At 40.7% G+C, this 12,305-nt stretch overlaps 2 protein-coding genes across 7 annotated transcripts in view; one reads left to right on the top strand and one right to left on the bottom strand.

Moving 5' to 3' along the window:
• CD96 (CD96 molecule) overlaps window positions 1–12,305 on the top strand; it is a 100,201-nt gene that overhangs the window by 33,998 nt on the left and 53,898 nt on the right. For all 5 annotated transcript variants that reach the window (XM_006073963.4, XM_006073964.4, XM_045165459.1 and 2 more), the window contains exon 6: window positions 11,217–11,307. In XM_006073963.4, the coding sequence (XP_006074025.3) occupies window positions 11,217–11,307 (91 nt within the window). The remainder of the gene's footprint in view (window positions 1–11,216; window positions 11,308–12,305) is intronic.
• ZBED2 (zinc finger BED-type containing 2) lies at window positions 3,537–7,729 on the bottom strand. 2 transcript variants are annotated; one of them, XR_006550586.2, is made up of 3 exons: window positions 7,534–7,729; window positions 7,200–7,298; window positions 3,537–5,045 (listed from the first exon to the last, which is right to left on the bottom strand). XR_006550586.2 is itself a non-coding variant. In XM_006073962.4 (2 exons), the coding sequence occupies exon 2, from the start codon at window positions 6,463–6,465 to the stop codon at window positions 5,812–5,814; it is 654 nt and encodes a 217-aa protein (XP_006074024.1). In that variant the 5' UTR covers window positions 6,466–7,298; window positions 7,534–7,729; the 3' UTR covers window positions 5,079–5,811. The 2 variants fall into 2 exon arrangements, 1 of the variants encoding a protein (XP_006074024.1); XM_006073962.4 differs by lacking the exon at window positions 3,537–5,045 and having other exon boundaries at window positions 5,079–7,298.

The raw sequence follows: 12,305 nt of genomic DNA on the forward strand, positions 1-12,305 counted from the left end.
ACCAACCTAGACAGCATATTAAAAAGCAGAGACATTACTTGGCCAACAAAGGGATGTCCGTCTAGTCAAGACTATGGCTTTTCCAGTAGTCATGTATGGATGTGAGAGTTGGACTGTAAAGAAAGCGGGTGCTGAAGAATTGATGCTTTTGAACTGTGGTGTTGGAGAAGACTCTTGAGAGTCCCTTGGACTGCAAGGACATCCAACCAGTCCATCCTAAAGGAAATCAGTCTTGAATATTCTTTGGAAGGACTGATGCTGAAGCTGAAACTCCAATACTTTGGCCACCTGATGCAAAGAACTGACTCATTGGAAAAGACCTTGATGCTGGGAAAGATTAAGGGCAGGAGGAGAAGGGGATGACAGAGGATGAGATGGTTGGATGGCATCACTGACTCAATGGACATGAGTTTGGGTAAACTCCAGGAGTTGGTAATAGACAGGGAGGCCTGGCATGCTGCAGTTCATGGGGTCACAAAGAGTTGGACATGACTGATCAACTGAACTGAACTGAACTGGATTCTAGAAACCAAAAAGGAATCCTTATTTTCTGCCTTAGGGCTGTCAGAATGTATGATCTTGTGATCCTTAGTCCTTAAATTTCCTGGAAAAATTGTCTCAGTTGTTTACATTTCTGTTGACTAAAAATTGAAGTAGATAGTGAAGGAAAAGTAGGGTGGAAAGCAGTGTGAATACTGATGTAAGAAGGAGGTTTTGCTCAGCTGACATTAGTTTGTTCTAATTCATTTCCTATATCAGCTTTCCCGGTGTTTTTATTTTTAAGTGATAAGAGGAAATGTGCCCATCTGAACTTTTTCAGAATTCTGGCTATTTTTAGGCAATATAGGAAGGGAAGGAGGAAAAGGAAATTGGAATCTGACTTTAATTTCTTGCAGGTAGTTCCCAGCCTCTAGTCTTTGGGATCTGGTCTCACTTCTCAGCTCTTCCTCCTATTGGCTGTGACCTTGTGCTAATTAATTATTACATCTTTGTAGTCAGGTTTCCCATCTATATGAAAGGGATGAGGAGAGTTTTGGCATATTGTTGTTGTTTTTAAGATGGCTTCCCAGGTGGCATTAGTGGTAAAGAACCTGACTGTTAATGCAGGAGATGCAAGAGACATGGGTTCGATCCCTGGGTCAGGAAGGTCCTCTGGAGAAGGGAATGGCAACCCACTCCAGTATTCTTGCCTGGAGAATCCCATGGTCAGAGGAACCTGGTGGGCTACAGTCCATAGGGTCACAAAGAGTTGGACACAACTGAAGAGTCTTAGCAGCATGTTGTTTTTAAGAATGGAACAAAATAATGTGTGAAAAGTTCTTAGTTCATTGTTTGATATAGAGTGCTTAATAAGCATTTTCATTGACTATTATGTGTTGTTACTCAGCTGTCTTGTGACATTATGACTTCATTCAAACTTTTCAAAACCCCAAGTAAAATGAATATTCTCCATTAATTTTCAAACATGTCCTATTAAATGGGATTAGAGAAAATTATACTCCTAGTTTCTTCTAGCCCCAAGAATATTAAATAACTTATGATGTCTTGTCATATTTTCACTGAATATCAGTCATTTAATTTGACAGCTGCATACAAATCATAACTCAGGCTCTGTGGTATGATTTTAGATGAGTGTATTATCCAAGTCTTTGTATCTTTTGTTGATTTTATGGATGGGTCTCTTAGATTGTTATTGTAATCCTGGGTACATACAAAAGGTTTCCATTTTTTGGTTCTGCCACAATTAATGTTCAAGTTTATTAGTGTACTTCATTTCAGTAGTTTAAATAAAAGACATAATCTCATGATATAATGTTTGGTAGGTGTTTTTGTTTCTTGTGAGGATTTTCCTGTAGTTTCTTGGGCCAATGTTTACAAGTAATGTGGACTCAGTCCATGTATTGTTCTAATTCATTTCCTACACCACCTTTCCCAACTTTTCAATCACAAGATTGGATCTAAGAATTTCAGTTTTTAAGAAAAGTACTTTGTCTTACGTGTCATCAGATTTTCTCTTCTGTACCCATACTTCTCTAGGCACTAACTAGAAAAACCAGAGAATGTTCCTTCCTGAGGAATTAGTGAATAATCTCTCACAACTCCACATAATCAGCTGCAGGACACAGCTTGTCCATGGATCTTTTAAGACCTTGCCAAACATTAGTAATTTCTCACTCTGATATTCTTATAATCCCCATTGTATTTTTAATAGCATATAAACTCTTCAAAGCCCTTTCACATACTTTTACCACGTGATATTTTAAGCCTCTGAAATAGGTAGAGATCTGTCAAATCACAGATGAGAAACTGGGTTTGGAGAGTCTAAACCACCGGCTAAGCCACTAACAAAAGGCAGAACTAGGATGAGAATTTAGCATGCCCATACCCAGGCAGGACTGCATAGCAAGGAGATCATGCTTCAGGGGCCAATAGAAATGAGGTCAAATCCTGATTCGACCACTTTACCAGCAAGATACCCTCATCAAGTAGTTAAGCTCTATGTGTCTCAACTAACCCATTTCTAAAGCCAGGATCATAATAAATATTATGTTGGGTTCTTAGGTACATTAGGTTTGTCCACAGTAATGAGTAAATAGCACAGAGTCAATGTCTCAGAAATGTCTTTTTTCCCTGCCACTATTTATCATGCACTCACTCTCTTTCGCTTATTCCTTCCTCTGTATGTATATTCATAAATCTACTGTGTGACTGATTTTCAGAGACAATGGGGAATAATGAAATGGCAGAATATAGATTGTGGAATTTGATAGATCTTGGCCTGAATTCTCCTTCATCACTATTAATTCTGGGCCTTAGACCTCAGATTTTTAGGTTCCTCATCAGTGAACAGGGACAATGATTCCAACCTCACAATGGTGACCTAAGGACCAAATGAGAGAACCATATGCAAAGTATCTACCATCTGGCAACCACAAGTGCTCAGTAATGGTAATTTCCTATCCCCATTCCTTCATCTCTTAGAAATTATCATGCACCTATGGAATGCCTTACTAGGTGCTACACATTCACTACACCAGGAGCCCTGTGTTAGAACAACAGGGATTTGAACTGTGTCTTCCAGTGTCACCAGTTAAAGTTACGAAGTGTATGGTTAATTTAGTTTTCCTGTAGAAGAGAAAAGTCCCCTGATAATTCTAACACTGAAGCCTCTCAGGCTTGGACATGCTAGAGAGTGACAGTGACATTGTCACATCCCCTATCGATGTCGTGTTCTTGCATGTTTTCAAGGGCTTGGCTTTGCCAGGGCCCCCAACATGGCACACAGCCTTGCTGCCACAGCTCCATGGAAAGAAAGGCAGTCTTTAACCTAAATTTCAACAGCTACCCCCACCCCCCGCCCATGTAGCAGATTTTTGCTCTAGAGCAAAAGATACTGGGCTGAAAAGCCTGCCAACACAGCCCATAGCCCTCTATATCCACTCTGATAATGCAGCAAAAGAAGACACAGGAGAGATACAGGAAAACTACTCAACAGGGCAGTCTTTCCACGATGTCTCTTTCCACATGGGTCTCTTTTTGCTGCCTGTGCTTTTACTTGACCATCTCCATGGGGTCCTCTCCTTGTCCCTCTCTATCATGTTTTATAAAATTTAGGGAAAAAACTAGAAAACAAACAAATAAAAAACTACTTCACATGAAACAGGAAGCAAAAGCAAATGGGATTAAAATGCCTGAAAAAGGAAGAGAGGTTAAAATAATAAGACTCATGGAAAAAAGACACTGTAATCTTAAAACCAAACATCAGAGTTTAGCAGGAGAGCTCCATTAGCTATTTACAGAATTTGATTGTTCATGTTTATTTAATTTTGGTTTTACAACACTTGAGTTTCTGCGGATTTCTTGTCCTTCTTAAACTCTATTCCTTGTGTGTGTGTGTTTTAGATATTGCAGCCTCTTTTTCCCTCCTAGCTCTTCGTGGCATAATAAGGCTCCTGAGTTCATATCTCCAGCCAGGTGATCACCAGCCGCCACCATCATTTGCAGCAGTGAGCCCTGAGCTTTCACCACAGGTGGAGACAGTCCTCAAAGGGGCAACACACTTTTTGGGGGGAAACCACAAGGGAAGTGAAAGCTTTAATATCAGGCACATTTCTAGAAAAAGAGGGAATTACAAGACTCCACTACAGTGTGCGTTTTTCACATCTGGTGTTTGGACTTGTGTCTTTTCCACAAACAGCTCACAAGGAAGACAAGATATTGCTGTTAGAGCTGCTGACAAGTCTAAGAACAAGCAGTAGAAAGGAACCACGTAGGTAAGGACCGAATGAGGCAAGATGCCATTATTATACCAACATCTTGTCTGCTTTAAGGAGATGAGTGACTGAAAGCACTCACGCTATCTACAAGATGAGATACTGGCTTAGTCTCCACTTGTCTACTTGTCTTCTGCATCTCTCACCATACCCTCCTCCCCACTCCCAACCCAGTTTTAAATATATGTAAATAATAAGGTTTAATAGGAATCATCCAAAACAAATCAGCTCCAGCACAAAGACCAGAGTGGTTTCCAGGTTGATCCTATTCAAATCCTGTGTTAACATTTTAAACATGTTCTCAGCAGCCCAGGGAATTTACCTCTCCTTATGGACCACTGGATTCCTTTTTTTCAAAGCATCTCTGAATACTTAAAGATGAACAGCTTTCAAAAAATTAGAGAACAAAGCATTGGCACGTAATGCCAATAATCTGAGGCATATAATCTGAAACCTACTGTTTGAATGAATGAGTGATCCGTGTGGTCTGTGGATACAAAACAAAAGCAACTTTACTCATTAAAACTGACCTCAGAGGTGAAGAAAATGTTCTCTGTCCTTCATTCTCCCAGACAGTCAAGGTCTCTTACCTTTCCATGGTGAACTTTCTCTGGGGAGCTGTCTTTCTCATCTTCACATTACTTCTCTGTCCCTTTTTCAGTTTTCTGCCTCTCTTCGTTCTTTCTCCTTATATAGCCCATCTCTCCACCTTTTTCTTTTTCTTTCTGAGTTTCTGTCACCTCCTCCTCACAAACTCCTCCTTTAACAAAGCTTAATATGAAATTGAATTATGTTTTTAAAATATGAACAAATTTTTATATGCTCTATTCTTAATGTTTAATTCAAGTAAATTGGAAAGTCTTTAATTCTATGTGCTAATTATCCATTAATTACTTATCTGTTAGATTGCTGGAAGGACTTACAGGATTAAGATGGGTTATTCTGATAAAACAGCTTTAATATAAGACTGCAATAATGGGAGAAAGATATACATTGAAAGAGTCTGGATATCTCAGGCCCACATTTCTTTTTTTCTTCCACTGCTGGGTCCCACAGAACCAGCTTTACATCCAGTTCTTAAATCAATACCAGAACGTGTGCAAACACCTTGTCCCAGGAAGCCTGAGCTCTGCTCATCGTGGGGTCTCCAGAATGAGCTGGCCACATAGGCATATCCCAGCCACCCATCCAGTCTCAACCATCAAAACCTTCAGCTCCACCAAAACCAAGTGCTAGGCATAAATCCCATTATTTCCACTCATTGAGGCTGACAGCCCAGTACATTCTGCCCCCAAACAACTCACAGACCCATGGTTAGTATATTTTAAAGTTTTTGTGAATACTGTTCTAAGGAACCTTAGCTAAGATAAGCGTTTGGCCAATTCAGACATGCTGAGAATAACCCATACTATTCTTTCTCTTAAAAACAAAATCCTACCAAGCTCCTTTCCTGTATATTTAAGCTGGAACTAAAAGGACTTTTTTGCTATGGGTCTAAAGTCAGTGTTTTCAGAATAAATTTCTCCCAAGCCCCCGTTTAAACAAAATGAAAGGGGTGAGCTGCCCCAGACTGGTCTTTCTCTCTCTGGCAGGCCTCCTTCTCAGCCCTCACCTTCCGCCTCATCTCTAGGATGGCCCTTTCCACCTCCTCCAGGGCTCGTTCTCTCCTCTCCACTGCCCGCTCCCGCCATTCCACCGCCCTCTCCCTCCTCAGAAGCTCCTTTTCTCTTTGGCTGGCCCATAAAGCCAGGGCCCCCATCTGCTCCAGGAGCCTGGCCCAGTCTCCCTCAATACCCGTGGGGAGCTGCGACCCTTGAGGCCTGGGGTCCTGACGCTGCCCAGCTTGACCATGGCCACTCTTCTCCAGCTCGTCTTTGTGCATGCTTTTCAGATGCTTCCATAGGGCTGTGGTGCCCACATTAACCCCAGGGCCCCGGCTCACCTGCCTGCCACACAGGCGGCAGGTGGCATATTGGTTGGGGTGGTGCCCGGCACGGGCAGGGGCCAAGTGGAAATATTCCCAGGCCTCAGAAAACCGAGTCCCCTTGTTGTGGGGCATCGGGGTGGGCGTGGCACCAGCAAAAGGGGCTGCAGGTTCTCCCGCCTCACTGATCTCCTCCTCCTCCTTCACTTCCAAGCGCCCTTTTGCCTTCATCCTGTTTCCGTCCTCTTCCTCTTCTTCCCGCCTCATCCTGTCTCCACTTTACAGCTTTCCTTGAGCCAGAAGTCTCTAAAGCTAAAAGTGTACTTGGGAAGGGACTGAGTGACTCTCAGGGATTTGCAATAGTGGTCAAAGGCTGGCCACACCTGGGTGGTGTGATGTTTCCTCCTTTCTGCTTCACTGGAGAGTCAGGGTGAGTCAGAGCCAAGCAAAATGGCCTTTGGGGCTCGCCTGTACTTTCCCTCCATGACCCGGATACGTGCTGATCCCTCCTTGGCTGGGCCAGAAGACAGGATAACTCAGAGAAGCAATTATTAATACAAAGCTTTCCAGTGAGCTCAGTGTTCAGTACCTCAACCAGCACCACAGGTGTTTTTGAATACTGAGAATTTCAGGTATTCTCTTGATTCTTCTCCTGGCTGCTTCCACTGCTTCGGTGCTCCCGGAGACCTGTGTGATGCACTTTGGAGGCAGGAGGAGCAGCCTCAGGGTTCAGGCTGTCCAGGATGCCAGAGCGAGGGCCTCACTGGATCTCCCTCAGTGTGGGTAGAAGCGAACAGAGACTGATGCTAATGTAGGAGAGACTCGCTGTTCCTCTGAACAGATGCAGAAGTCAGTCCAGAAGCTACAAAGCCTGTCAGGGTCTGGGAAATACAGTTCCCAGTGTAAAATCAGCTTGCCCCTAGAGAGGTTCCTTGGGGGCTGGGATTCTAAGAACTCCCAACAGCAGGCTTAGCTGTTTTCAGTGGGAGGAGCTGGCATACCTGGAGGAGAGAGCAGGGGAGCACATCTCCACAGCCTGGTTGTGTCGGGGAGACCTCAGCAAGCAGCTCACCACACTCCACCTTCCCCAGCACCATCACCTGCAAAGCCAACAGTGGATGAAATCTTCTTGATGGCAACTTCCTCCAAATGTTTGGTGTAGGGACCCCCATTTTAAGGATAAATTAACACATGGAAAGTTATGGTACATTTTAAAAAGAGCCTGACTGCTCTCTCTTAGATCATTTTTAAAATGATTGAGAACCTTATCCATCAAGCTTTGCCACCCTGAGCAATTCGGAAGTACCACCCAGCCCCAAGTGGGTACGTACTTACCGGCAAGCAAGGCTTAGGACTGGTCTCTGAGGGTTCCGATGCAGGGAGTGCTCCTGCCACGTTGGAAGGTTGTTAGCTGCCTGCTGCCACCAGGAGGAGGGCACCTCCACTTCCTGTTCCCTCCCACTTCCAGAGAAGCCTTGTTTCTACATGGGTGTGGCCATACCTGTAGGGGTTTTCTGCAATAAATGCAGACCTTTTCTCCTTCTCCTTCCACCACCAAAAAAAGTTGTCCCTGGCAAATGTTGTGAAGTAAAACAATAAATCAAGCACCTACAAGTCTTAGTTGTTTCCAGAAGACTAGATCATCTGGCCTCTCATCTCAAGCAAAGAAGATTTAAGACACGGGAATGGTGAAAAATGGGCAAAAAAAGAAACCACATGCCTTGAGGATACCTGTGATTTCAAATATTTTGTCCAGTTGTCAGGCCGTGGTCTCCATTGTTGGTTGGAAACTATTGGTATTATAAATAAAGTCAGTAGAAAAGTCAGAGAACTTGCAAAAAGGGAAGATTAAATAAAAGGACCCTTCTGCAATTTAAAGAAATATAGAAAATTTGGGATTGATTTCTATTATATTATGTAACTAGAATTGGAAAAGCTGAAATCTGTTGGCTTCTACTTTCAGTTGAAATGAAATAAAGGGATAGTCACAACTTAAGCAAAAAAATATAAATTTACAGATAGATAGATTTTAGAAGGAAAACCTACTAAGAGGAGACAAGCACATTTTAAAGATATCCATGGGAGGAAAAACCTTGAGTTACAGGAAGAAAATACAGAAATGGTAGAATAGAAAACATGTAGAGACTAAAAGTTAAATTTCAAGTGAAAAGTAAATGTGTGGGGCCTGGAGAGACTCCAAATAGAAATGAAGAGTTGGTAAACAAATAGGGGAATTTATTTTAAGGATTTTTCTTTCTAGACTAATAAGCTAAATATTTTCAAACTGATTCTGTGAAAAGTCCTTTGGAAATGGTCCTGTCCAAACTTAACCAAACTGAATATGGGATCATTTACAAATGGTCACCATTTCAGTATTTCATCTGTGGAAATAAGGGAATGATCAGTGTTACAGCCAGATTTGGATTTATTTTTCCTGACTTGTCAATCTCATCTTGCTCCAGCCTCTGCTTCCAACATCCCCAACTCACACCCAAGTCCATGAACCAATCCATTGCCCATCTTTTGTGAATTTCCCACTACTTTCCACCTGTTGGTTCCAGGCCTGACTCTTCCTTGTCCATAAAATATAATTGTGCCAAGTTGTTCCCAGATTTCATCCTTCTCTGCACTCCCACAGAACTCTCCAAATGCTTTTTGGCACTTTCTACAGAATTCTTTGTGGTATTACTCACTTATACCATATGTACTTAGAATAATGTGCTGGAGAAACCAATAATTTGCTTGTTTCATGAATACTTCATAAACAGACTCACACTGAGTGAATGATTTTTGACTTCTCAGCAGAGAAAGGTGTGTGTGTGTGTGTGTGTGTGTGTGTACGTGTTTGTATGCATATGTACATAAACTCTTGTTCGTATTTATTTCATATTTTTTTCAAATCTGACATGTTTTTCTTCTTAATCCTTTGAAAGTTAACAAAGAAATACAACTTGGCTTGCTCAGCAAAATCACATATGCTTGACATTTCATAACATGTTTGACTTCAGTTTGAACTAGTTTAGTCTGAAGTTTTTCAATTTTAGAGACCAGAGGAGTTTCAGGACAAGAACCATATTCCTAAGAAAAATCTTAGAACACTGTCTGGAGATGGTATAGAATATTTGAAACCTGAATCATTCCATGAAATCTGAACTTAGAAAATTTACAGGCATGAAATCTTTCTAATATTTTATTGAGTTAACAAGAGATTTCTTCAATGAGCCGGTTGCCTTTATAAAGTAATGGAACTCCTACTCATTGCTGATATTACCATATCATCATCTTTTGGTAGATTAGATGAGCATAAAGAAAATGAATCATGAGAGGGACTAAAGGTATTGACATTAATACAAACCTTTACACATTTTTAAAACATTTTTTTTCACTATAGATCCTACACAAATCACCTAGATAAAATCAGTCTTTGGCATTTTGTTGGATTAAATAAACTGAATTCTCTTTCCTTTACTTAATAAGAATATATTTCAGGAAACCTACTTTTGCTTTTAAGACAGAAAGAGACAGAATTTCATGGATCTGAATTCCTGTCACTTGCCTGCATCCCCATTAAGCGCTGAATGGGTGGGAAATCTGGGGCTTTAGTGTTTGCTATCTACCGTTTTGGATACAACAAATAACCTCCTCTGAAAGTCTCAGTATTTCCTTGGGGGTTTTACAGTGATGTTGTGAGGGATGTTCATTTGCACCTTGGTGAGATCTCACCAGAGAGATGGGACTTAGTATTAATCTTAGATTTGGTTTCTCAGCTCTGCTCAAAACCAGACTTTTTGGGCATAACTCGTCTGCAGGGAAATTGGCACACCAAGCATTACATATAGGTAACAGTTCTTTACTAATTAGCATATTAATCAATTGTGAAAAATATCTGAGAATTAAAACTTAGGGCTGGCCACATATAAAATACACATATCTCTTGACAAGAAAACAAAACTATAAAAAGGATTATAATTTTCTAGTGTCTCAGATAAAATAATGAAGATCAGATAATACCTTACCGCATATTTTCACCAGGCTCTTGAAGAAACCATCATCTCACAAAAACAAACACAGTGTTGGGAGAAAAAATAATAATAATAAACTAACCCTACTGCTTTTGTAACATAAGCTAGCTCCCTGGTTTTGTAACATAAGCTATCTCCTCTTCTACTTGTTTCTTATTTTAATGCAACATGTCTTACCAGGAAATATCTTTTACTGAGATTAAGGTAACACCTCCAGTTTTACCATCAACTACATTCCACTTCCTTTAACCATTCGGTGATTCTGTGCCCTGACTTCCCCATCAGTCAAATGGCAGTAATAAAGTGGGTCCTACCTAGCCTATAGGATTGTTAAGATGATAAAAAATTAATTAGGTAAACTCTTTACAAGTCAAAAGTGAAATATTTATATTAAATGGTTTCTGCAGTTGTTGCTACAAACAGTACTTTACATTATTTGAGGAACAAAAACAACAAAAGTCTGGGTCTCTTTTAGCTTTTGGTCTGACAGAATATGCTTCCCTGGCCTCTGCCTGTTATAACCTCTTCCTATTCTTTGGTTTCCATTTATGCTATTTTATTCTGCCTATATAGAGATGTAATCTTCCTTTTCCAGAACTCAGAATCCAGATTTGCAACATTAGTATAGTTCTAGATTCTTCTTAAATTGACCTTGAATTCTAGCTGTTAATTTGTAACATATCTATAGGCGATTGCCTTAAATAGGCAATAGTTCACATTTTAAGCAACCTCTTAAAGGTAAACACTGCCTTGTTAAAAGTGGAAAGGACTTCCCTGATGGTCCAGTGGTTAAAACTTTACGCTTTAACTGCAGGGGGTGCAGCTTCAATCCCTGGCCCAGGGAGTTCCACCAATAAATAAATAAATAAAGTAATAAAAATGGAAAAAGTAATTTTGTGCCAATTTGCCTCATCTGAGGCCCGGTGGAGATGTATGTGGCACCAGTTTCTTCTGAATTGGCAAATAATTCTTTCCATATTCTGTCTCTAACCCTAGAGAATTTTTACCTGCTCACTGAGGAATGTATTTCCCACAGCAAACCTCACCTGGTTTATACAGAGGAGCTTCCCTCAAGGTGAAAGAGAAGGTAAGGAAATCAGTCAATGGAAGTGGGTTTGGCAAAGAAAGACAGAAAACAAATAGAAGTTGCCACTACCCAGGTCGATCTTGACATTTAAGAACAATTCTTATTCCAAGAAAAACATCATCTTGTCTACCAAATGCCATCTTCTGACACCTCATCTGGCTCCTCCAAGGAGCAGGGAGGTATTTCCCAGAATACAAGAAATGCAGTTGACTTGGTCCATTCACATATGAACAGTACTGTTATTATTTAACTGTTCGTAAATGCAGATTTCTTCTATGAGAGCAAGCAAGTTTAATCCAATGTACATGTATTAATCATGTCATTTAGTTCCAATTAACTTAGCATCACTACCTTAAATCAACAAACAAATAATTTCTATTTTTCCTTGCAAGGATCTGGGTAGGGTGGGGGTGGAGGACTGAAGGAAGTATATGTAAATAAGTTGGCTCCATGACAAGGAACAGGTTCATCAGGAGGATTAAAAGTTCCTGGAGCAGAACACACATGGAGACAAGCTAAAGTGAGAATGTACAAAGCCATGTTTTCATGGTAAACATGATAGACACTGCCAGAACAATCTGGGCCATCTCCTGCCTGGGACAATGGCCCTTCTCCTTTCTCCAGAGTCATTTTTCCTCAAAGCTCAATATATTTTCAGCAGTAGCAGTCACATATTTCTTGCTGCATTATCTTTAATTGATAAAGTTTTAAGTCTTTGTTGATGAATGATTTTATTGATCCACTTGACTCATGTTGAATTACTGGTTTTGTTACTGGATCACTTTAAAAACAATTCACCCACAATAATGACGGGATGCAATCCTGCAAATATCTGTTAAGGGTCATTATAGATTTGTTCATCATAGACATGTTAGAAGGGTCATTATCCTTACAACCATGAGGCCAGGCACTGTGACCAGAATTTTACCAGCACACAACTGCATGTAGTTATTACTTTGGCAAGTGCTAACTTTAGAATTAGCATTTAGAACCTTCAG

This window comes from Bubalus bubalis, chromosome 1 (assembly GCF_019923935.1).
Source record: "Bubalus bubalis isolate 160015118507 breed Murrah chromosome 1, NDDB_SH_1, whole genome shotgun sequence".
Lineage (NCBI taxonomy): Eukaryota > Metazoa > Chordata > Mammalia > Artiodactyla > Bovidae > Bubalus > Bubalus bubalis.